Source organism: Poecile atricapillus, chromosome Z (assembly GCF_030490865.1).
Source record: "Poecile atricapillus isolate bPoeAtr1 chromosome Z, bPoeAtr1.hap1, whole genome shotgun sequence".
Taxonomy (NCBI): Eukaryota; Metazoa; Chordata; class Aves; order Passeriformes; family Paridae; genus Poecile; species Poecile atricapillus.
In genome coordinates, this window is record NC_081289.1 from 92,680,495 (window position 1) to 92,707,070 (window position 26,576).

A 26,576-nucleotide genomic window follows, 5' to 3' on the forward strand; every position below is an offset into this window, starting at 1 on the left:
AAGCTAAAAAGATGCCCAAGCCAGACACTAAAACAGCATAATCTTTTAGAGCACTACAAAGTCAAGTCAACAGTCTAAAAGGTTCAAGCTAAAAAGCAAGGGTTTCTTTAGCTGAAGAAGTACTGTAGACAGTTACGTAACTGTTGGCTTGGAGACAGTGCCATTCTAAAAGGGCTCTAAAAGGCCAAAAGGAAGACTAGGTACAAGTCTGTAAGGCTGCTCTGACTGTGGTGAGTGGTGATTATCTGCCTAAAGTACCTCTTCAGCTAAAGAAACCCTCGCTTTTTAGCTTAAAAAAATTTCCATTACTATATTTGTGAAGAGCACCTCTCACAATTCAGCTTGCCCTTTCAGATGCCATTTTTGGTAGGCATTTTTAGCATCAAAAACCAGATGTTCTGAGTTGAAGTATTTAATCACTAGTTTCACGCTCTGTTTATTTGTAAGCACACTCCATCCACCTCCACTTCCTACAGTCCCAACATCCTGAGACAAGGCTTCCTACAGCTCACTGTGTTCAAGCAATACTTTACTGTTAATAGACCCATAAAGAAAATACACCTCATTCATACTGGGGTGAAATCCATGGTGACAAAAGCAAAGAATATACACAGAGAATTAGTGCAAAGACATCTGAGAGTACTTTAACTACACAGATGTACAATTCCTGAAGCTGGGAAAGGACATCTACAAGTAAATGTTTAAATTCTCAGTTTGAGAAGCATAGCATGAGATTAAGATTGAGAAGGACTACCCATGTTAAGACTGTAAGTTTACAGCAGGCTATTAGATCTGTAAAGGAGTGCATATCATAGCCTTGTAACAGTTGCTCCAAGTGAAAGTCTTCAGAAGGAACTTGTCTGTTAGTACTCTGTAGCAGGACTGATATATATATATATATATATATATATATATATAAAACTCTATATATATATCTAGAGATATAGAAATATATGGCACACATACTGTACCATGGGCACGTGGTGAAAAGCCCTGACAGATAAACTGAACTCCACGATAACATTTTTAGTGAAGTCTACTCAGTAGTTCTTTTCCCCCTTCCCTTTAGATGTGATTGATTACCAATGCTCCTTAACTTCAAGAGAATAAAAACCACATTAAAGTTGCTTTTATTACATCTGTGTAAACAGTAGAACATCAAGTTCTTAGAAAAATTACAAGTTACAGAATACCATCTTTGAGCAGTTACTTGGTATACAGAACTTAACAACAGACATATCCTGCCTAGGGTATGGGGATGACAGAAGCAGCAACTGGACACATGGTTCTAAAACAAGGCACCCAACTCTGCTACATACAAGTGACAGAAACTGCTAATGCTGTAGTTCCAGCTGGACCAGGCAGTGACTCTGCAGTGATGAGCGGAAGCACAACTGGCTTCAATTCAAAGAAAAATTCTAGGCAGCCACAGGATGTCTCCTATAGAGTACCACCTGCCACACCAATGAAGGGACAACTCTGCAACACATTGTGTATGCCCTACAATACTGACCCTAGCTTGTCTAAAGAGCAGAGCAGACAGATCATGCTCCCCATGAAGTACCCTCCTATTGAGCATACCTAGCTTTGTTATGGTATGAAAATATCCTCCTACTTAATGTATTATTTACTTCTCCACTTTTCCCACTACGATCATTTCTCAGTGTTAAAACTCTCTAATTCTAAACAAAAACAACAGTACTTTCTGCCACAGGGCTCTCTTTACCTTCATTGACTCAGCATACAATATATATTCCCTAAGTACAGGCAAGAAGTCTTCTGTCATGTCCTCACTGAGTTCTTCAAGAGCTGTGCAGCAATTCCCAATACAGGCAGACACTCCTTCCAGTGGCTCTGATAGCTCCACCTCCAGCCCTCCCCAGGTCGAATAAACAGGTCCATATTCTCGTAGTTCCACCAAGTATTCTACAAGAAGCAGATGGAAAAATAGATGAACAGAGTAAAAGCAATGCATAAAGATGTGCAAACACAAAATAGGAGAAATTATGCATCGATTTTGAATAACATTAATCCCCACAGGGAGTCAAGACTTGTGTTGCATTAGCTTCTTAATAGACAGAGCCCTTTGGCTGCACAGGTGACAGGTTCAAGTTGCTTCTTTTTTAACTTACCATTCCTACAGACTTCCAATACAAAGACTCCTGCATCTTAGCAGTAGCCAAGGTCAGTTTTTTAAACATTCATAAAACTTAACTCTACTAAGACAGAGTTCCATCTGTACTCCTCCAGGTAGAATCTACAGGTTCTTCCACCTTCCAAAAGTCTTTAAAAAAATTACGCCAGTAAGACAGTAGGCTGGTATAAAAAGTTCAACTTCAAAAAAATGTTTGAAAAGTTGAGCTAATATCAGATACTGCACTAGGCTTTGGGCCTTTTTAAATCTGCAACATTAGATTTTGCATTAGATTTTGCCCTGTGTGTGACATATTACAGTCCAGAATCATCAACACAAATTGTATTGATAATGCTATCAACCAGAATAAGACACAGAGCATTCAGACTGAAGTACTATGATGGAACACCTTGCGTCCTTACCCAACTGTTCCTTGATGATTCGTTGTGCTATTCTGTCGATGGTACCAAGCTTTAAAGAGAATGTGTCTAGATAATCCCCAATAGCTGCAAACTCCAGTGGCCGACTTCTTAATTTGTAGCCTCCTGTAACGTATTTGACAGATTCCCCCATCTTTGACAGCAAAGCCATTCCCTGCTTTTTGTAGGCATTGAGATCCTAGGAAATGAAAACAAACAAACAAACAGACCAAAAACCCAACCAAAACAAAGAAGAATACGTTTAGGAATACTCACTTTTATGTTTAAATATTAATACAATGAAGGATACTTTCTAGTCAAGATCAAATCTTGTGAAAACAAGATTACATGCAATATGCAGCCTTGAACAAAGGCTTGCTTTCAACAAGCTGAACAGCTGAGCATAGCTTCAAGGCTTCATGGAGATAAACTATCCAGGAGAATAGCAAGAAGTATATGAGAAAACACTAAGTAGTCCCAGTTTGCATGTGGCCGTACTTCCCCACGTCCCTGTACTCTCACCAGGGAAGCAGGCTTGTTAATGGCTCTGGTCCTACCTCCACATCATTCATCTACACATACTTCCAAGTCACAGCTACAATACCAGTATTAACCAGGTGCACCAGCTGGCTCTGATAACCTACTACAGAGCTACATATTGCACACCTATTTGGTAAGCAGCCTCCTCACTCCAGCTCTGTGGTCATACAGGAGCCAGGTGAAGACTGCATGCAGAAAAAAAGCAGCACGGGGAGACCAGCAGAACTTCTCTGCAAGAGAGACTGTAGCTCAGGCTGGGTCAGACACATCCATGTTGCCTCCACAGAAAGTGTAAACTTCCTTCACACTCCTTTACACATTTGCATAAACCAACTTTCAGATAAACTATGCTAACAAGACTGCTTGCCTACAATTTTCATGGGATTTCACCTTAACAGTACATCAGAACAGTACACCACGGTTTCAGCTAGCCAAAACGCTGGCAATTTTTCATTTTACTTCTTCCAGCAGAGGTCAGTATTCAACATCTCAAAACAGGCTCAGGAGCTATAGCTTAGTTATCCTATAGAGCCTGAGGAAGAGATGTGTTCAAACCAAGCAGGCCTGCAGAGACCAAGAATTCAGACATATTATTAAAGACTAGGTTAAAAGCTTAAGTGTTCTTAAAAAAAAAACAAACCAAAAAATAGCAGTCATCTTCAAAACATGTACTGTGGTATTCCTTCCAAGTACTTAACATAAGTCAAATGTAAGTCTGATTAAGAAAATATGACACCTTAAAAGCTACTAAAATTTTCAATTATGTTTGCATTTAAATGCAGTTCTACTTTTGTTTTCCACATGTCCTAGCACACTGAACTGACACCTCACTGCTCCATTAGACCAAGTTCAAATATTAGAGACGGTCAGCAGAACAGGTGTCTGTCCTTTCCCCTCACCTCCCAGGATGCTCTGTAATCTCAAGGCAAACTCCTCCAAAAGCAGAGGATGAAGCCCTTGACATTCATTTCACAGGGGTGGGAAAACACAAATAAAGCAGCTAAGAAAGCTGCATCATGCTTGGACAGATAAAAGAGGAACAAAGCTGTATGACATTTAGTGTGCTAAACAAATTCTGCATTTCTGTCTTGTTTCAGTGGTTAATTCACGACAGAGGGGAAATAAAAGAACACTGGAGATGGATTATTAACAGCAAGCAGAGCATGAACCTGAAGGGAGCTTAAACATCACATTTAAGCTTGAGCAATGTGACTTTGGAAAGGCATGCTTTTACAGCGCTTCTCACCTATCTGGTAAAACCCAAGCATAGCTGCAGGTCCTCCTAGCCTTATTTGAAATGCAGTTCTAAAGAAAGCCAAAGAAAATTGCACCATTCCTGCATGAGTCATGAAAAAGACAAGCATGAAACTGTTTGCTGAGAACAAATAAGAATGAGGCCTCCATGCTTAGTTTTGAGGGTATCAAGTGCAAGCAGTATAAAAAGCACAGGCAATACAAAAAGTCAAGAAATTCGCCAGCTTTTGTGCAAGGGAGACACAAAAGCTTTTCTCTTCCTCTCTCCCTTCCTTCCTACCCAAAAGAGGATTTTAAAGTCTACGGTCTTCTGAATTTTTATTCCCTCTTGTATAATATGAGTATGTTCTAGGCTACAAAATAAGCAGGTCTGGATAATTCAGTTTATCCATCTGTAGAGAGGATTCCTCTTCCCTTCAAGTACAGGGAACCCCTACTGTTGTCACACACAAGGGTATGTCACACACAATAGTCAGAGTGCCCAACAACCCTCTGGTATTTCAGATAAAGCTCTGATCTGAACATGTAGTTTTGTTAATGCCTTTTTACCCTCATTTCAGAAGGGACTGCACATGTCAACAATTACATTTGAAAGTTACTGGCTTACCTTAGCTGTGAGAAAGACATTGAAGTGCTCATTAAAAGACAGCACTGGGTGATCAGTAATTCTCTTCAAGAACTTGTCTAATGCTTTCCTCCTTGTCTCCACAAACTCTTCGGAAAAGCGATCAACAACACCCTTCACCACAAATTTTTCAGGAAGAGGCTATCAGAGATAAGCAAACAATACAAGATTCAAAAGACCAAAAACTTGTTTCTGTTACTTGGAACAAACAAAGCAATCAAATTCCAGCCTTAACAGGAACTGAAACATTGCGTTTGCTAACAGGAACCATGCATCAGATGGGATGCAAGCTGTGCTCAGAATTATTCTTCAGCTGGTCTGGCTTAAAGCTAGCCATTCTACTGAGTGGCTTCAGCTGAGAGTCACAACAGGGAAATCAGACATTACCCACACTAAGAACATGTAGCATAGCTTAGATTGTTCTCCCTACTGCTATCCATGCTCAAGATCCAGCTCTAAAGAGACGCCAGAAGAGGTGCATGCTATTTATAACAGAAGCGCATGCACACACACACCCACACACGACCCACCAGCATTGAAGCAAAGCTGCCCAGTCTCAGGAAACTCAGAAAAATTGACAATTCAACTCACTCCCCACACACTCTCTCTGAACAATTTAGAGCTTTTGAACAGGGCCCTCCTGTAAAAGGCTGACAAGCCTTAGTGAGAACACCGAGCAAAAACAAACCAGGGACTTGACACAGCAAATGTCTGGATCTTTTCTGAAGTATGAGCACACCTGGTTATCTATCACAGCTGACTTTCCTGAGTATGTTTCTGTAAGTAACAAAGGCCTGATGATACATCCACTTTTACATCTTCTTATTTTGAGTCCATCAGTTAATCTCTTCAGTTCACCACTACATGTAAGGCCAGAATGTCTCCAGACTTGCTAGTTATACAGTCCCCCCGTTAAACTTGGATTACAACTCTGAAGTACCACTTTGGATGGAAGATAACTTTTTAAGCTGAAGCATGGTTAGTTTCAGCTTTACCACTAGATCTGCTTTTTTTTTCTGTCCAGACAGCAGGGACTTGAAGATTAATACCAGTTTTAAAATTGTGCTTTGCATTTCATCCTTGTGAACCAGTCCATCCAGACAATCTTCTTACAGTTAAGCTAGCAATGACAACCATTTTCACACAATTCATGAATCAGGATTCTCCTCTGCAAAGAGTCTGTCATCTAAAATCTATGTCAAAAATAATTAAAGAAAAAAATCTATACATATTGCTTTCCCACCATGCCCAAGCTGATGTGGGTTGTACATGAAGACTCTATCTCCCAGAAAAGCACAGCCAGCATGACTTAGCAACACAGCAACATTTTAACCACTGCATTTGGTTCTTACAATTTAAGACTTACCTTATTATGCTTAGCATTCAAATCAGTCAGTCATTCTAGTTAAACCAGAGTAAGGTACACTATCATTAGACTACTTCAGAAGTATAATGACTTGTGCATTAGTCTTCAGGGAGGAAGATACTACCTGTTTTCCTTTGCTTTGTAAACTTTAGCTGGGGCCCTAGAAAGTCACTACCTCAGCACCATATGCAGAAGGAAAAGAAAAAAGTTTAAAGAAAAAAAAAAGAGGGAAAGGAAGACTAGTCTAAAGAACCCTAGTTCAAACAAACACATGCACACTGGCACTGAGTAATCGCTCCAGTTTGAGCATTTGAAGAATGCACCTCTATTACAAAGACTTCTGCTATTTAACTTGGTTTCAACTACAGCAGTAGGTACATTTCTTTCCATTTTAGGCCTCTGGAGGTCCATCTGAAGTAATCAATACACACAGCTAGCAACTGATATCTTGCTTTAACTGTCTGTTAATTATCTATCTTATAGTCTTCCATCTTAACAATTTACTTTTCCCACTGAGATATGTGAGCAGTGTTCACTGCCACCAGAAATGGCTTCAAGTATCCAAACATGACCATCCAAGGACAAGAACCTTGGCTGTGTTAGGTTTACCTGTCTAGTCTAGAGACAGCTGAGATCAGTTTTACTGTTTTTTGAAAGAAAGTATTACAATGTTTCAGATTTTTTAAATAGAAGTAACTATCAGTAACTGAAGAAATGAAGAGGAAGGAAGGCACACTGAGTTTAGTTTTGGGTCCTAAGTGTAGGCTGTCATGACACACTGCACTGAGAAGACACATCATTTGCTACAGGAAGATTTTAGGCAGAATCACCATATTGAGATTAGGAAAACAACTCCCTTTTGATAATTTGTCGTAATGGAAGGCTTTCAGGGATTGCAGCATCTATAATTACAAATACAGATAGTCTTAGATTATCTTGAAATATCTTTTCAGAATACACTTGAGTCAGTGCATCTGAAACTGCCATTAGCTTCTATACCTCATCCATTTCTAGACAATAAATACATTAAACATTCAGCAGTCTCCCCATTATAACCTGCATGAAGATTAACAGGATTGCTGACTTGTTCATAAACAGATAAAATAGGGCAGCACATCCTTTTATCTCCAGAATTTCTAGAAGAAAGGCATCGAAGATACTGGCTTGTTCTGCAGCCTGTTCCATGTTCAGTATTACAGCTACTCACGCTACGTTTGTTGTTCTGTGTGCAACTAATTCCTGGTCAGAGCAAAGCAGCTTGATTCCCTGCCTGTGACTCACCTTCTGCTACTTGACTATTATTTACAGCCTTGCAGGCTTCAGGCAGAACAGTAGAACAGGCAGGCTTGTTAGTGTACCCAAGAATCTGCAGAAACTTAACTGGGATTGTTCCAGCTGTTCAGAGAATGGGGTGTGAGAAAACAGTATGGGCACTTAACACATGCCTCCACCTTCTACTCTCAAACTCACTGTCTTTCTTTTCCCTGCTGTTCACTAAACATATTTGCTGCCAGTTAGTGGTGTCACATGATTTCGTGAAGTACTTCTTATCTCTGAGACTCTCGGCTATTATTCCACTTGAGGCAAGTCCCAGCATAATTAAGGATTTAAAAAGCGCTCAACTACAGAGCAATCTAACAATACTTCCCACACAGCCTACTCCTTGCAGAGGGAGGGTCGGAGGGAGGGGGGGAGGGGGGGAGGGGGGGAGGGGGGGAGGGAGGGAGGGAGGGAGGGAGGGAGGGAGGGAGGGAGGGAGGGAGGGAGGGAGGGAGGGAGGGAGGGAGGGAGGGAGGGAGGGAGGGAGGGAGGGAGGGAGGGAGGGAGGGAGGGAGGGAGGGAGGGAGGGAGGGAGGAGAAACTTCCACTCCACCACCCATCCCAGACAGGCAAGCTAAAGTATGCTAGTAGTGTTGCTATTTCCTGGCAATTCAATTCCTGCAGGCTTTTTAAATGGCTTTGTTCAAAAGGGCTGAAGGTGGTCATCTCACAGATTTTCTACCTATTCACACGAAAAACATATAAGGTAGTACTAACCTACTCACATCAAATAAGGTGGTCAGATCACCAGTTTCAGCAACAAGGGGTGCAGTAGTTTAGCTAATCTTATTAGGTAAACTTCTACCTACTGAAGGCATGCAATAGCTACGAAGCCAGAGGCTGAGACTTCCAAGTGTGTGCCATTACATGTCAGTGCTATTAAGTGTTAGTACAAATAGTTTTAAATTACTCTGTAAAACCAGCTCAAAAGGCCATCTTGAAAACCGAAACTAGAACCTGAAGTTTCCATGGCTTTTCATAATCCCCAGCTGTCGCTCTATTCGGAATGGCAAGAAGAACGACACAGACTCTCTTGTGGAGTCGAACTGGAGAATTTCTTTCGGTTTATTACCTCAGGTTTTTTTATAGATCCATACGTTAAAGTACAGAAAAGAAAATTCTTATTGGTTAGTAAACTAACACATCACCATCATTGGTCAGTGGGGTTCACCACCCCTCGACCTTCTTTTGCAAGAAAACAAGAAACTGACAAACAGCACCTGCAAGGCTGTCTTCTATCTCTGAGGATTGTTTTAATTCCTCTTTATGATTTCCCAGGCCACTTTCTCAGGCAAGACTGAGAAAGTTATGTGGCCTGCTATTCCACAGGCACTATGCTGCCTGCTTCAGAGTTAGCATCCATACCCAGATGCTCTGAAATACAGATGTAATAACTGAGCAAACAAATGAAATGTATTCTATTTATGTCACAGCTACGGTAGTCAGCAAACATATTGCACTGCAGGAGGCTCGCCTCTGAGGTGACAAAGCTCACCTCTCAGGCGTGCCACTCAAGAAAATTCTAAGCTTCCTAACTAGTCAGGAATGGGAAGCTCTTTCCACTCCACTGTAAGACAATGAAGTACCATATTTAACTATAAATACTCGAAGAGAATGAAGTATTTTTTTTTAAATATAGACACATATCATCCAAATATTACCCTTGGAAGACAGATGCACAACTGTCCTTTAAAGCAGATTCATGCTTACTACCTACGGGAATAAGATGCGTTGGCTGAGACTCTTCCAGCTTGTTTCTCAACCAGTCGAAGTCTTGGTACCGCCGACGGACAGAATACTCTGGCAAATCAAACTCTGCTCGTGTGGTCTGGAAAAGAACAAGATATACTTAGTGTGCACCAACGCCTCCCACTTCAGAGCTTAGCAGCAAATGGAGTACAGCCATCCCTGGCAAGGGTGAAGACAGACAAGCCTTGCAGGGGGGTCTTAATCCCCAAAATTGTGCAGCCAGCATGAGAGAAAGATCATCTGGCCTTTCAAGCAGTGGAAAAGCAGCAATATGAAAAATTATTGATTGGAGCTGATGTGTTAAGATCTATTTTTAGTTCATTACATGTTCTGCTCTCATCATGGTAGAAGTCTAAAGCAGAAGCACTGCGCACCATATCACTCTCTTGGCAGTTACAAGATTACAAAGACTGCATGAGATATTCATTGCGAGGACAACACCATTTTAACCATCGAGAATTAAAAGTAAAGGTGTTTACTGACTTGTTTATTCTGTGACATGCACTATCCACAGGTGAAAAAGTGTTTCAGCACTGTCCTGTATTCTGTGATTGATGGGCTTATCACATTCCAAGGTCAAAAGATGAGAACATAAGCCAGTGCAAGGTTTGACGGACTATTTTTGTTGACTTCCAAAATGAAGAAACAAGTCTGTTTATGTGTATGCCCGATTAGACGTATTAGTAGATTAAATATTTTAAACTTTCCTTCTTTAGGGTAAGGTCATTACAAGTTTGATGGGAAAAAAAAGTAAGTATACAGAAAAACTGCTGGCAAGTGTTTTATCCAGTCTTTGAACAGTCCATAACCTGGAAGGCTGACTGTATGGGGCTGCTTGCACAGCTCATACTGCAACTGCCTAAAACACTTGTGAAACTGTGTACCAACTAGGAGTGTCCACTGAAGAGCCTGGCATTGCAGCAGCCCTGATTAGAAGGCAGACTGCCCTTGTAGTTACGTCCCATGGAGAAGCACAGGCAGCTACATTTAAGCTACTTGCAGCATTAGGTCCATCTTGCAATGAGTGGCTTGCAGTGCCAGCACACTACATGCAGGCAGCCAGGCATCAAACCCAGCACATTCTAGGGAATACACTGGCAACCCTGGCTTTGAACTGACATTGAGTCCAGCACCTGGTTGCTTTGCTAGTCCCCGCCAGCAGCAGCCTTTAAATGCAATCCACCCTCTTCACTTGCTCTCTGGATGACTAACTGTTCCATTTGCTGCATTTAACTCCCACCAGTCACCACTGAGGATCCTGTAAAAGTTCTAACATATGAAATCTCTTTCTAGGGTGAGGTCAGGAGCCTCAACACAATATCAACAGCACAGTAGGTCTAGGATACTGTAAGCAGCAAGCTGATGTGTTATCACCTATTACATGGTTTGACTTCTTGTAAAGGAAGGGAAAGACAGAAAAAGAAATCAGGATCAGCTCCTCCCTTCTTTGACCTGCTAGCCATGGTATGCAATATAGAGTCTGGTCCATGGACTAACATAATGAATCCTCATGAATTGGAGCAGTTGTGTTTGCAGATGAGGTACAAGACCTTGATACCCACTGTAGATCTGTGTTTTACTCAGCTACACACATGTCAGAGTAACACCAGCTTATTTTACATCTAAGAGTGCCACACTATAAATGTGACTTCTTGAGACTTAATTTGAATAATTTTCATTTGTTTCAAGTAAGAGACTGAGTGGCATTATTCCAGAAATTAAAAAGAAAAAAAAAAATGGTGAGGCAAGGCAGTAAAAACTCTGTAGAAGGCAGAGCATCTGTGAACTGGCAGTCACTGCACAAAGGGATTTTAAGAGATCAGACAGTGAGTGAATGAGAGTAATCAGAATGGCTACACACTACACTGTCTTATCCTGTAGCATGAGAATGCAGGTAAAGTCTCCCATCTGTGAACACTGAGAAGCTAATTAATAGTTAAGGAAAACTGCATAGGACTGTCTAGGAGTAGGAAAACAGGATTAAATCCCAGTACACCAACCACACATTAGCTATCATTTACCTCTAGCAAACTGCTCTTGCTGCCTTTATCTGACAAGCAGAATTGCAAAGTTTTCCATATATCACTTTTTTCCCTCTGAGATGAAAATACAGCTGCAACATTTCAGTGTTTACTGTACAGGCTATCAAATCCAGACAGCAAGTAAGTTTTTCAAAGACTATTTGGGCAGCAGATAAAGATCCTTCAAGGTTTTAACGAAACCTCACTAATGCTGAAAGAATTTGGATCTCAGATCAAAATGTCAATCAGTTTAGTACAAGTTATTTTTCCCAGCTTGCACATAAGAGGAAGGCGGATCTTGCCACTGTCCAAGTACAGTGTTGAGGAGCATGGTCACGGAGGCAGCTCGGGGTGCAGCTGCAGTGGGAGCTGCAGGCTGAGCTCTGGCTGGTGGAGCTCAGGCAAAGAAGCCGTGGAGAGCCGACCCTTGGCACAACAGGGGCCCGGGGACCCGTGGCCCAGCCAGGGGAGCGGATACTGAGACACGGCAGGAGCCGATGGTCCCAGACCCTCCCGTGCCTAGACTGGTGAGGGGATACAAGTCCAGGGGTTCCTTTGTTTCAGGTCCCTCCTGAGAGAGACCAGCTCGAGCTGTTGGTTTGTTACTGTGATGAAATTATTTTAAGGATCAGGAGACTGAGACTCTGCTATAGGAAACCTGGGGATGGAAACCTGGTGTGACTGTGTGAGTGAGGGGGCATAGCTGGGAAAGGTCCTTGGTCCCAGCTCAAGTGGTGAAAGAGTGACTGCCTGAGTGACTCCTGGATGGTTGAACAGGGAAACTTCCATAACAGACAACAAGTGAAACATTTGTTTGCATTTTTGCGTAGTTAAATTCCTCCTGCTTTCACAGTAATATTCATAAATCTCATCTTGCAAGGACATGTGTCTCTTCCGAAAGAAGCTGAGAAACTTCATGGCAGATCTCAACCTCCCAAGAAATACTGGGCAAGACATTTCCAGAACTTATGAAAATTCCAGCACAGTTCCACTAAGTCAGCATTGCGACACTCTGGGCTCAGTTTTACTTGCTGGAAAGCGGGCAGAGTTACAGACACTTTTACCTCAGTTGCTGGAACAGTTTTGACTAGAGGCAGTCTTAAGGCAATCACCAAGTCTTGGACCTGCATAATATTCTTGTCTTCCTTGGAAGGAGTTAGCTGCCCAACCTGAAGCTAGCCTGTGATGACTATATGAAAGAATTTTTGTACCTAGTTCTACTCTCTAACTCACTAGACTTGACTGCAGATTCCCCTCCATGTTATTATTGAAGTTTGAGGCAACATTTTCAATTAGGAAAAGAAGAGAATGACAGAGAGGGGGAAGGGAAGAAGGCTGGTGCTCTTAGCACTCCAGCACTTCTTTCTGCCTCAACCATTTAGCCTATTTGGAAAATACTTCATACCACTTTTACCTGCTCCTCCCAGGGAATCAAGAAGTTTCATGTGCTCAAGTAATCTACCTGATGAATGGACTGGAAGCATGAGGAGGACAGGAAAGTGGAACCAAGATCTCTACTTCAGTACTGACTGGTTTGAAAGACTCTCCCTTCAAACCTGCAGAGCAACCGCATGCCTCTGAGGAATGGCACACAGCTGTTCAGACTTTCATGGGAAAAGGCACAGAAGAAGGCCTTGCCATCCTAGAAAGGACAGTGAAAATGAAGTTAGAAATACACTAATTTATGTTTTCTCAGGAGAGATGACTACATAAGATAAGGCCAAGCTTTACTTTCCCCTTTCTTCTTAAAAAAGAATTCTGCTTAGTAAAATCTCCGTAAAATGCACATCCATCCATCTGAAGGACACTGAAGGACACTTCAATCATCACAATCAAGACCCATTAAGTTTCAGCACAAGTTTTACCCAACTTATGGTTTCACTAGGTCCCCTGTGCTCACTAACATGCACTAGTAACTGCATTTGCAAGATAAACAGAGTTTATGAGAGAATCAAGAAAGTCAGTACTGAATCACTGTCTTGTTAGCTAGAGGATTACCACTACATTCTTTAAATGTGTTCATCCACAAGACAGGCTAGGGAATGCTACCTGGCTCTTACTAGGGAGCTGTGATAACAGGTGCACAAGCAGGATCAAGTAAACTCTTGACTTTTCCTTTGCAAGCCAAAGTTTTGACCCTTCCTCAGTCACCACCACCTGCTGACAAAGGCATGAGAAGATGAAAAGTCCAGGGCATATTCCAAAACCTGTTTTATTCTTTCGGGTTTTTTTTTTTAAACCCGTACAACACAAATGAGACTGCGGTCAGTCTACACTCTTCCCTAGACTGGAATCTTGCCACAGCCACAACCACACATTACAGCATTAGCAACTCCCCTCTTGCCCTAGTGATGCTGCTTTTCAGTCCTCAGAATAACTCATACTATGACCTGTGTTTATCCAAACCTCTGAGGTTCCAGAAGCATTCTCCAGTAGAGAAGGAAAAAAAATACAGCTATCCCTGCCTCCCTCATTCAGAGGCACCAGAGAGACCCCTGAGAGGTCTCAAACTTCTTTCCTGCAAGGCCGTAGGGGAGGTGTTGAGAAGGCTCTTCATCTCACTCTATGAATTAATCCTGTGCAGCTCTTCTGCCTCATTTAATTACTGCTTGCAGCTACAACAGCTAATTGGAATTAGCTTGGCATCAAAGACACCTTGTTTGCAGGGCAAGAATGAGTTGGACCATTAATACTGTTAGTCTTGAAAAACAGTAGATAGTCCTAGAGGTTCTGAACCTAGAGACTAACCAAAAGTTTCCAAGAATAATAAAACTAAAGAGATTTATATTTCATGGTGATTCAGAAGAATAATTTACACAGTTTCATAATCACATTGCAATGGTATAATACAGAAGATTTTTGTGCTACAATGAGATCCAAAATACAGCAAGTATTAACGGACAGGAAGGTTGACATCAAAATCAGAAGTATAAAATTATTTTTTTAAATGAAAAAAAGAGACACCATTGGGTAATACTTCTGATCTAAATATGGCAAAGATCTTGGCCATATTTCAGAGCTCTGCTTTAAAATGAAAAGGAATCCCTGAACATAAGGATTTCCAAGCATAGGAACATTATTAGGGTGCCACAATATGTAAGTATTTTATATTGATGGAATAATTGAGTCTTAATTCAAGACAGGAACAACATTAGCCAATTTTAGCCATTTCCCTGTGGAAAGCTGCATTTTATTTTATAGCTCCTATTCCTTCTGATCAAGTAATAGCTGAAGGCTAAGCTGCTCCAAGTAAAAAAGAATAGTGTTTCATACAAGATTAGGACTCTTAGAGTAAAAATGAATGACAGAACTGTGTTAAATGTGCAGCAAAAGACAGTTACTATTTTAGAGAAACTCCATTTTCTCCTGTGCAGTCTGAAAGTGAAACTTTGAAGCAGACATCTGGAAAAAAATTATCTGTGGCCTGTAAAGGTTCCTTATCTCCAAGAAAAATATTTCCTCCAGTACATACTGCCATCTAAGTGGGCTGGAGGAATGTTAATCTTTCTGGACAAGTGTATCAAGTATATTACTAGTAAAGTTCGTGAACACTTTTTGCCTTAGGTAACTACAAGTGCCCAAACATCATCTAGGAGCTCATTATAATGAGAATGAATTAGTTAAGAATCAACATTTCAGTTGTGAATGTGATGGACTTTTCAGACCATTATTCATATTAATATATATGTAGATTACATTCATGATTGAACTACAAGTGGTGCTGAAAAGATCTCCAACCTCTTGGTTCGCAGCAGTATTCTTAGGCTACTTTATTTTATTAGCAGTTGTAGAATTATCTGAACCAGCAACTCCATGAAAGCTGGTTTACAGCTGAGAAACAAGACTATGATTTTAGTGGTAAAATGTAGTAAACACTTCCAGAATTAGGCTTAAAGCATTTCAGAAAGGGGTAGAGACAAAAAGTGAGATGATCAACAGTGAACCAGTAACAAGGCACATTCCCCTTAAGGAAACTCAAACCAAATGAGTGTCAAATTACTTAAATGAACAAACTGTGAAGTTAATGAAAGAAACTGGCCTTGCAAGTTTACAAACAGTTCTATTTAGGAATCTGAGATAAAAAAAATAAAAATAAAATCTAAGTTGACATGTTAAAAGCTTTTTCCACAATTTCAGACACTGAAGTAACAGTTCTGCTAGGAGAAGTCACATCTTCAACACATTCACAAGGTACCAAAAGACACTGAGTTCTTGTCCTTAAGATAGGAAAACACAGTGCAAGATGTGAATATCCAGAACATGACCCAAAGTTATTCCACAAATAAGGAAGCACTAGGAAAGACAATATTGCTTTGTACCTTTGTTGTAACCCTGTATGTGATATATGTCTCCATTGTGCACACGTGTTTTTTGGGATCATCCACAGTAACAAAGAGGTCTCTAGTTTCCACATCCAAGTCATCATCCAGCTGCAGTCTGTTGAGGAGAGATGAGGAGGAGGCTGGGCTAGAAGTGTCCACGGGTGTGCCATTGGGCAGACTGAGATCCTGTATTGGAGAGGAAGAAGAAAAAAATGAAGTTTTTAAGAAGCTTAACAGATTCAAGGTAAAACATACTATTTTCAAAGACATCACAGACAAGCTTCTCTGATACATTATATGGGTTACTTGTTTCAGGACCTCCAAGGATCAACCTTGGCCAGGAAACCTGGGCAACACCCTAAAGTTCAAGCATTAAGCTCAGGAGAAAGCACGTTATCACCATACCTCCCCTAAGGACAGCACCACCTGCTTTCTATTCATAAGGAAGCAGAGTGTTGCTGAACCAGCAGTTCCTGGTGAGACTGAGTCAACCCCGACTAAAAACAAAACAGCTAGGCATATCAAGAGACCTACATTTAAGACAGGTTTCAGGCGAAGTGACAACAGTTCAGTTGTCTCGAATGCAGTCAACTTTCACCTCTGGAGATTCTTGCAGCAGAGGAAGGAGCATAACTTTCATCAGGGGCCTCCCATCCAGTCCATTAACTTCCACACAAGTTGGCAGCATTTAGACTCTGAATTGCCATCACTGCACTACAGAACAATCACAGATCACACTCTCCTGCACAAGTGTCTAGGCACACCTCCCTGTTGGAGTCCTAGAGCAAATGAAAACACTACTTTTTCCTTAGAGGTCTTCATTCCTATTCTTCCAAGCTTAAGAGTGTCATCCAGTGCCTAGAGAAGACAGAGACTAAAAGATCCAGCAAGTGTCCATTTAGGAAGAAAAACACAAAAATTTAGGAAGTCTGCAATTCCTTGAAACTGACTTGGCAGCAGGGGAAAAAAGAAAAACAGCAAAACAACTTTATAGCTAACTTGGGACATCCACACACCTTCAAATCTCACACTTGAATACAAACCAACTACTCCGTAACAGTACTTATTGCACTTGCATAAATATCACAGCAAGTTGACATGTTTTCTGATCTGGTTTTGTAGCAGAGAGAGCTGACAGCGTGTGACAAGTTGTACATAGAAATTCCTAAGGACCCATGGCTCTTCATTTCAGAGAAGACAGGAGCTGGTTTTGTTTGCATCTTTTTAACAGTAGCATAGGGACAGATTTATCCAGAGTGATTTCCCTTGCTGTTGAACAGAGAAACATCACTACAGCTAAGCACCACATTAACTTAAACAAGTGTTTTAGTTATACAATTACTTCTTGGATCTAACTTCACACAACTCTAAGTGGCTACCATCATACCATCAAAACATACCATCTTAGCAAAGCAATCATGTGTGGGTGAGACCCCCTCTGTTCATCAGTGCTCCTTCAGCCAAAGGTACAGAACCACAGGCAGGAGCTTCAAGGTAAAGTTACTTACAAAGCCTTTGATAATGGCTAAAAACGCAGCTAAATTCCTAGCAATCATTCTCACAAACCCATCATGGGAGTACTGGGATTTCACAGAGAGCCATCTGTCTGTTGCAGTACTGCAGAACCATGGCAGCATTGTTCTTCACCTTGAGGGCTGTCTTATGAAGTAGAGAAAATAATCGTTTAACCCAAACATTTTGGGAAAGGGGTGATCTAAACTACTGTCTACTAACAGAGAGGTTAGACACATTCTCTCAGCTAATGTACAGAAGAGGCTGCCAACAAATAGATTTAACTGGCAGGTGAGCAAGATGGGAAGGCAGGCACTCAAATGCTTTCATGAGGGCAAAAAAGCAGGGGGAGCAAGACACAGCTCAGACATAAGGTAGATACCTCAAACTACATAGGCATCTGGCTCGGACTCAGATAGGAGGAACACATACAACATGAGTAAGCAATGGCACAATTACTCAGTAGATAAGAAGTTCTGTTGAAATTACACAAACAGAATAAGCAGTAGACAGGATAAGGTTAACAACAGGAGACAGCTTCAGAAAACCTGCAGTTCAGCTAGACAACAGAATTTGGCTGAGCAGAGTAAAAAGCAAAGCAAACCTTGGGATACCACAGTAGCTGGAGACAAATGTGCTTCTGTGCCCAAAGGAAAAGACAGCTCATCACTGTCCATGTGCAATAAGCATTAATGTACAACAAGTTGTGCCACAACTGCAACCAGACATGTTCTAAGCTTCCAGTATGACAAGTACTTTGCAGAAAGAGCTTAAGCCTGATTCCACAGGAGATCTCAAAAGCTTTTAAGAAAACTCTTCCAAAAGAGAGTTTAAAGAATATGATGGAATTTGCTTAAAATACGAGAATCTAGAGAAAGAACTAAAGACAGAGCTTGCAGCCAGTTGCACGAAGTTAGCACTTTCCTCACCAATTCTCTTGGAATTAACAATATCATATGAGTATGTCTCGCATATTTTAAGCAGGAGAAAAGTCTGTGAAGGCTTGAATCTGTTTCACTGCACTTGAGAGTGTTCTTGCAGTTGTGGGTCCTGTGGAATGTCTTGGGTGTGAAAGGCTATGATAGTTCTATCCTGGATGAAACACTCCAGACCTACATCAGGTAAAGCTTCTGTACCAGCACTGGTTCACGTCAGGAGAGCTGCTAGCTGTGGTGGTGGGAAAAGGAGAGATGATCTGTTACTGTTCTATACTGCCTCATCTGCAGGATCCTCCCCTGGCAGAGACAGCTGGCATCATACCCTGGTATTTTTCAGTAGATGAAAGCTGAGTTAGAAGCTAACTATTTCTCCTCCTGAATGGGTGGAACCTCCTAGCTAAGTGCACTAGAAATAAGGCATATGGCTGCTGAACCCTCATTTAACAGTAGGCAGGATCAGTTTGCTGAGGTCTTATGCCATTGCTAGAAAGAGGCAGACTTTGAAGTATGACAGCAAGACGCCTCAGATTGTAATTCTACCAGCATACCAGCAGAACACCTCCCTCTTGTGTTAATTGCCTCACCTCTCTTCCAAGGGACTTAGAGGGATTTTTTTTTTTATTTTTTTTTTTTTCCTCTTCAGGAAACAAGACTCTGCATCCTTTAGTCTTCTTTTACCACAGAAAGAGGAGTATGTCCTGCAGAGCCTAGTGGGAAAGCAGGTGTGTAGCCATCTGTGTTTCTACCTTCTGGTATAATTCCCTGTTCACAAGCATCTGAAATACTAGCTAGTATTATCCACTTTATATAAGCAAGCTGGTGAGCTGTGCCTGACTTCAGTGCCAGGGGCTCATGCACCAATTTCGTCTTTAGTGCACCAAGCAGCTGCCCATCCCTGTTTTCCGTACATCTCTGCATTATTAGAGACCAGCACAATCCAAGTCACAGCAGGTACCTACTGCTTACAAATCCTTTCATTAAAATACCTGTCACTCACAGTAGCCAGTCTGCCATAAAGATGAGCAGTCCTACAGCAGAGAGAAGGGAAAGTTGCTTCTGGTTACCCAGGCAAGGTGGTGTGAAGGACATGTTTTGTCAAGACATTCTTCACTTCTTAACAAGCATCCATAAATATTTTCTCAAGTTTCAAAGCTTTTTCTAAAGTGAAGAGTAACGATCCTTTGTCTCTGCCACCCACTGCCTCAAGACAGTCTCACAGTTTTGCCATCTGTTGAAGTAGGTCAGGTGAAGGTGTAGCAAGGCCTGGATCACAACCTATAGTAGATGCAGTATGACATTCAGGTTCATGAGCTACTGGTTCTTGTATACACATACATATATGTGTGTGTGTGTGTGTGTGTGTTTTAAAACAACCACAAGGGCAGGGTCTTCATGCATTCCTATGAAGTTCCTAGAATTCCTCAAGACACCTGAATTTATGGGTACAGAAGTCAGATGATTTTAGCAGCACATGTTTTGTATCCTACAGCGCCAGGCAAGTAAGAACTGTCTGTGTTGGAAATGCACCTTGACAACCATGCAGGCTGCTATCTGGTAAGGCTGTTTCGCATTACTTTGCTTTCCAAACAGCTTGATTAGTCAGCCTGCCCAGAAACAGACATGAAATCTATCAAGAAGTTCACTTCACACAAACATAAAATTCAACTGAATTCTTTAAACTAGAAGTCTGCATATGAGATTCAAAATTAGTTGGGAAGTTTCCAACTGCTGTCATCTTCTCCCAGATATTTTCCACAACTCATTTTACAGAGCACTTTGGATCAACATAGAGTAGAAACTTCAGGAGCTTGGTATTCAGTTGCTGGATGGCAACCTCCCCCCATGGAGAAGTAAGCCAGTGTCCAGGACTCAGCCCCTGAGGGTCTAAACTTCCTTAGGTATTGCTTTATTGTGAAGACCATGTAGTCTTCTGCTGAGTTACAGGCAGATAGTTAAGACTAGTTTCCAGAAACTAAATGCTAGTTTTCACCTATCCTGCCTGAGCAAGTGTACAGCTTAACCGGACAGCTTTGCTCTCAAAGCAGCAATCCATGAGAAGGCATGGCTCAGCCAAGTCTTCCAAGCATGCATAAACTTATGGATGCTGAAAGCAGGCCAGGAGCACAGTGCCTGCGCAAAACTAAGTCTCATTCTGGCCTGGGAAATCATAAAGAGGAATCCAAACAGTCCTTGGAGAAGGACAACAACCTTTGCAGGTGTTGTTTAGATCCTTGTTGTTTACTTGCAAGAAATAGTCAAGGGGTGGTGTTCCAATTGTCCAATGATGGTGATGTGTTAGTTTAATGACCAATGAGAGTTTTACCTCTTGGACCTTCTCAGACATGTCTAAAAATGAAGATCTGAAGTAATAAAACTTGCTCTCTTGGGCAACCCAGCTAAGAGAGTCTGTGTCGTACTTTGCCATTCCTAATACAGTGCAACATAAACTCACCTCTGGAAAGGGTTACCTTGAACCGATGTGTTGCCATGTGCCCACTGTTTCCATTCAAAAAGTATTGTGTAACAGAAAGAAACATTTAAAAATGTTGCTGTTTAGAGGCAAGAGCCTAAATACCCCTGCCTGATTTAGGGACTTGAGAGCCAGGCCTATATTGCTCCTAGAACCCCATTGCTTCACTTCCAAAATTCAGAGTGCTGTTTTCTTCTCCGATTTCAAGGTGTTCCATTGCTTTTTGCTATTCATTTCACAAAGACACAATGACAGACAGAGTCATGCTAAGCAGACAATTCCACAAAATTATAGCTGGGTTTTGGAACACTCTTATCTCCATACCTTCAGTGCATGACAGTAAGTTAGAGGAGAATGGCAGCCAGTGGCAGGAAAACTGAAGTGGTTTAGACACAAACATTCCCGAGGGCACTACAAAAGCTTACATGAACTTAGCTTTCACAGACCAGTTCATAACACTCCTTGTCTCATCCCAGCAAGTTTTGAATGCAGGCATTTTTTGCACAGGTCAGCTTCACGTAGAAAGAAAAAGCACTTCTGCATCCTCCAGCACACCTAGATTAGCTCATCTGTGCACAGTATTCTATTAGAAGAAACCGGTAACCATCTGTTTAGTGAAATTTCAGTCTACACAAGTCTATTATCCAAAACCAGCTAGATACAGAATAAGGGAAGAAAATGCATTTACTTCCCCTTTATGTATGTTCATTCTCTATCAGGCAGCAGCATCAGATTTTGTTTATTACAGGTCACTTCTGTTTCTTCACATGTCTGAGGTTTCTTCACATGTCCCAGCCTCTTGTACTTACTTTTGAGCAGTTAATTTAAGGCACCAAAGTGGGCACTAGAGAAGAGAGAATGCTGTGGACACAGAAGAGATGGAAAGAACAAGGCAGTCATGCTCAACTGGGTTTAAAAAAAAAAAAAAAAAGTCCCCACAGTTAAATGCCAAAACTCCTATTAATTTCCAGGAAGAAGAACCATGTTCCTACACCAATCCATAAATAAGACAGCGTTAAGTTGTTGTTTGACAAGAACTGAAGAACTGTGATAAACAACTTCTAGTCTAGACATACCCTCCTGGAAAAGGTAAGTGGTTACATGTGCCAGCTCCTGATATCCTTCCCCAGTAATGGGAAAGGATGTACAGTTTATGTGGATGTGCTCACAAGGAACAAGATGATACTTTCCAAAGAGGTCAGTGGTTTCCATTAAAATAATCATCTAAAATCAGACTCTAACGTTGATGAAGTTGCAAAACCACTCCTCATCCGAAGTCTCGCTTTTGCAAATGCCAACAAAGAGTGTAATAAATAAAATCATTTTTATATTGGGTGTCAACAAAGAGAGTTTTCCAATATAACGTTGAGGCCATTTTAAGAGTAATACAGAGTAAGTACAAATCAGAAGGAAATCCTCTTGCTCTTACCTTAAAATGTGTCAGTAGAGGAGGAACAATGCTGGGTTGCCGACCCAAGCCAACTTTTAACTTCTTAGCCATCAGAAGTATTACAAACCAAATCTGTGGACTCTACAGGGTCAGGCAGAAAGCCCCCAGTTTAACAGGGCCATACTTCATCCCTAAAGTTTTGGCAGTACAACTTATATTTTTCCCATCTAACCAAAAATCCACTAGATAAAGACTACATCAATTCACTCTCAGAATATTTTAAATAGGCATTCAAGTAACAACATGCTGGCATGCCATGAATCTGGTGACTTTGCACTGGTGTTCATGATTCGAACTACTATTTCTGCTCTGTAGGTCAGAGTTGCCTAGAGACATACTCCTCAGCATCCCTGAAAAAAATAAGAATTTAAGATGCAACAGCTATGCAAATAGCTGTTGGCCTGCAGTTTGGCACCACTCAAGGCCTGGGAGCACTATTGCTTATACAGGTACCATACTTGAATAGTGCTTCTTTGCATTTCAGATGGACAGAGAAACAGTGAAATAAGCTTCATAGAGGCACCATGTGGTTGACACAAGCATTTTCCAAGCCTTCTCATGTAGATAACAGGATTCTCACCTCGTTTCTGAGGTTAACAGCCAAATTTCATAGGATGGATTATTTTTCTTCTTGGTTTGCTTTCCTGTAAGTCATCACAGTTAAGCTAAACAGAACAAGAATGTGGGCACAGAAACATTCTGGCAATCAGTATTTTCAGCAAGAGCTAGAAGCTATCTCCTACCTCTGTTGCTAAAGTCTTTAGGGACTTAACAACAATATGGCTTAGTTTCAGCATTCCTGTGCACCAGGGCAAAGGCAACTGTCAAAATAAAGTGCCAAGTACCACATCAGACTATCTGTTCATACAGTCTGTCTGTAAGTCTGTCTTCTCACAGCCTGCAAGAAACTGGTTTCTTTCCCTAGTCTGCAAGTGGAACTGTGCAAATACCACTCTAAACCTAAACGGTGGTTCAGGTTAAACTCTGAAAATCAGGAATGTCAGTAGTATCTCATAGATGTTTTAAAACAGTTAAGACAAGACTTTCAATACTAGTGATAAGCCACGTTACTGTGCTGCTATGTGCATGAAAGGTCAAATGCCTTTGGAGGACAGGCATCTGGAAGATAAAATGAGTTGTTATTTGCAGCAGACATTACTTAGGTAAAATGTAAAGGTATAATACACACTTTGAACTTATTAATTGCCATGAAGCTGACATGTATGCCCCCAAATCCTTTGGACAGGAAAGAAAGTGCAAGGAGTAAGTACAGGATTGTCATAGCTTCCTTGCTGTGGTAAATGTCAGAGGTATTTTAACGCATCCACAGGATGAGCTATTCTCTTGAAATAAGAAGTTCCAGATACAAGGTTAACTCTCACTTCTGTTTTTAGAGCACTTGAGTCTTTGCAGAAGGCTGCATCTGTCTTCCTAAACGAACTGCCAGGCTGGCAACTGTAAAGCATGATTAGTTCAGTTGTGTTTAAGCTGTAGAAAGTAGTACAAAAGTGCTTATGACCTGATGGAAAGCAAGAGAGTTTAAGATTTGGGCAGACTTGGATGCTTCTTTACAAGAGCTAGAGGTCCTTTCCTCTTTCTACGGTTCTCAGTAGTAGGCAACAGGCACCAATTTCAATCTATCTTCAGAGCTCAAAGGCCTCCGCAAATGGCAGAAGCTAATGTCCCTAGAAACATTTAGTAAAGAATGTAATCTATGACCTCTAGGTCTGTTAAGTTCTACATCTGTATGCAAAGATTTTGTTCAGTAATATTGTTTGTTATATGTATTCTGCAGTTGTGTGCACAAAAACACCACAAACCATTTCAACATGTTAAAGAGCATCTTGTCAACAAACAAGGCTAACACGCCCTGTGTTCTGTTTAAAGCTTCATTTTCAGAAGCTCAGCGCTGACCTTCTAAACAGCAAAGCAGCAGCCAGGAATTCAGACCATGAGCAGGAAAACTTGAATCTTGCCCATGACTAGGAATCATTCCCAATCCAAGAAACTAGATTTATATCTGATTACAGATGGAACAGTTTATTAAGCTTGTCCAAACTAAACTGCCTTCTCCTAGAGACATACAGTTTTGTTTCAAAGCTCTGCAGACATACTATGCAGAAGTTTGGGGTTTTCTGTTCACTCCCTAGAAGCAGCTTTAGTTACATATGTTATCTAGGTAGCCAGTGTCACCAAATTGTTAGTTTGGCTTTTGAGAGCAAACAGTGATATGCTGTTTTTAATGTGAACAGATGCAAAGGATTGAGGAGAAACAGAGAAGAAATAGGAGGGGAAGAGATAAGAGGGCTGGAAAGCACTGTAGTATCCTGGTAAATATTTCATTTAAACAAGAAAAAATACGCATACACTACTGGGTTCCCTCATACTCTCTTGTTTCAGATGAGTTGCATTAGCTTTCCTGACATAGACCAGCAAAGATTTAGTGAGAGCAAGTAAGACTGACAAGGTATCACTGTACAAAGTAACAGAGGCCAGAGGCAAAGGTACTTAGAGGGGAGGATTGATGTTTACATCTCATGCCTTGGAAAAGCTGGAGGAGCGTACTCTTGGAGAACCTCTAAGAGTTGGTTTATGCAGATGCAATTTAAGTGATATTCCTCTATCACATTTGCTGATATACAAGACATTTTCCAGCAGAAAGGCATTTGCTCTCAAAGGGATAAAATAAACAAAGTGCTTATCAGTTGGAAGAGAAAAAAAAAAAACAACAACCCTAAATCAAAACCCACACAGCATGACTGCTTCAGTCCCTGCCTTGAGGAGAAAAAGTGAGGAAAAGCAGTCACACAGTATTTCCTTACAGGAAGAAAACTATCTATAGAGACTGATGGACTTGTATATTGGTTTTACATGGTGTGGTTTCTGGCAGCAGGGGGGCCACAGAAGTGGTTTCTGTGAGAAACTGCTTGTAGCTTCCACAGTGTCCAGCAGAGCCAGTCCCTGATGGCTCTGAAGACAGACATGCTGCTGGCCAAAACTAGAGAGGTTGGTAATGCATCTGTGATAACATATTTAAGGAGAAAATCAAAACGAAGGGCTCACAGTTTTTCTAGTCGGAGAAGAGGAGGAGAACATGTGAGGAAAACAACATGGAGACACCAAGGTCAGGGGCAGAGGAGGGGGAGGAGGTGCTCCAGGCACTGGAGCAGAGATTCCTCTGCAGGCCATGGCGAGACCATGGAGAAGCAGCTGTGCCCTGCAGCTCATGGGGATCCACAGGGGATGCAGAGATCCACCTGCAGCCCACGGGAGAGGTGCCCATGTTGGAACACGTGGATGCCTGGAGGAGGCTGTGATCCAGCGGAAGATCTGTGGAGAGAGGGCCATTGTTCCAGGCTGGAGCTGCCTGTCCTTGGAGGACTGTGGAAAAAGTGACCCATGCCACAGCAGCTTTGGGAGAACTGAATGCCCATGGAAGGGTCTCATGTTTGCAACAGCTGCAGTATGGCTGCTGCTCGTGAGAGTGGAGCCACACTGAAGAAGTTCACGGAGAACTCTCTCCCATGGGAGCAACCCCACAGTCTCACAGGGGAAGGATTCCTCTCCCTGAGCAGGGGAAGAAAATGTCATTGATGAACTGATCAAAACCTCAATTCCCTGTCTCCCTGTACTGTTGGTGGGAAGGAAGGAGCAGCTGGGGAGGAAAAACAGGTTTAAGGGCTTATTTTACTTCTTATTCTCTCTCCTCTTCTGATTCTTAGTCATAAATTTACTTTGCAACTTAAGTTGAGCCTGTTTTGCCCTTAAAGTGTTTCCTCCCAGTCCTTAACTCAGGAACCCTTCATTAATTTTTCTTTCTCTCCACTACCCAGCTGTGGAAAGGGAAGATGAGCTAACAGCTTTTGTGGGTGCCTGGCATTGGGCCAGTGTCAAACCACGACAACTTGACACCTACAGACTAATCTATCTCGAGAAACACCTTTTAATTAATCTTGTAGGCTTATCAAAATATAAAAGTTACATACATGGCTTCAAGTGAAATGTACTGATCCAGGAGCAGGCTGGTCAGCAAACTGGAAGTCAGCATACAAATTACAAAAAGGTCAAGATGATCACTTGCAATAAACAGCATTGATTAATAATGTCCATGGATTTCCTGGGCAAAATCCAAAACCCACAACTTCATCTTGTCAGTATTCAAAATTTTCACTCAATTTGCCTTATACTAGCACCTAAAAACCTAAAGCAAAAGCAACAGTTCTACCCAGAAAATCAGGAGTTTCTATCGTCCAGGTAGCCTGTCACCTACCATTCCCAGAAAATCAATGCTTTTGCCATAGAGTTAGGTGAAAGTGCCTGCTGCTAACACCATCTGCACCAGTCACGGAGAGGAGCCTCCCCTGCCCCAAAGCAACACCTGTCTGCAACGCATTCCTTGTCAAGGAACACACAGAATCAGTCAAGGTTACTGGAAAAGTGAGGCAAACTATACAGA

At 41.6% G+C, this 26,576-nt stretch overlaps 1 protein-coding gene across 1 annotated transcript in view; it reads right to left on the reverse strand.

Moving 5' to 3' along the window:
- SNX30 (sorting nexin family member 30) overlaps nt 1-26,576 on the reverse strand; it is a 52,661-nt gene that overhangs the window by 15,794 nt on the left and 10,291 nt on the right. The window contains exons 2-6 of the mRNA XM_058827344.1: nt 15,748-15,936; nt 9,376-9,486; nt 4,955-5,113; nt 2,557-2,752; nt 1,727-1,926 (exon numbers count right to left, since the gene is read on the reverse strand). Of these exons, the coding sequence (XP_058683327.1) occupies nt 1,727-1,926; nt 2,557-2,752; nt 4,955-5,113; nt 9,376-9,486; nt 15,748-15,936 (855 nt within the window). The remainder of the gene's footprint in view (nt 1-1,726; nt 1,927-2,556; nt 2,753-4,954; nt 5,114-9,375; nt 9,487-15,747; nt 15,937-26,576) is intronic.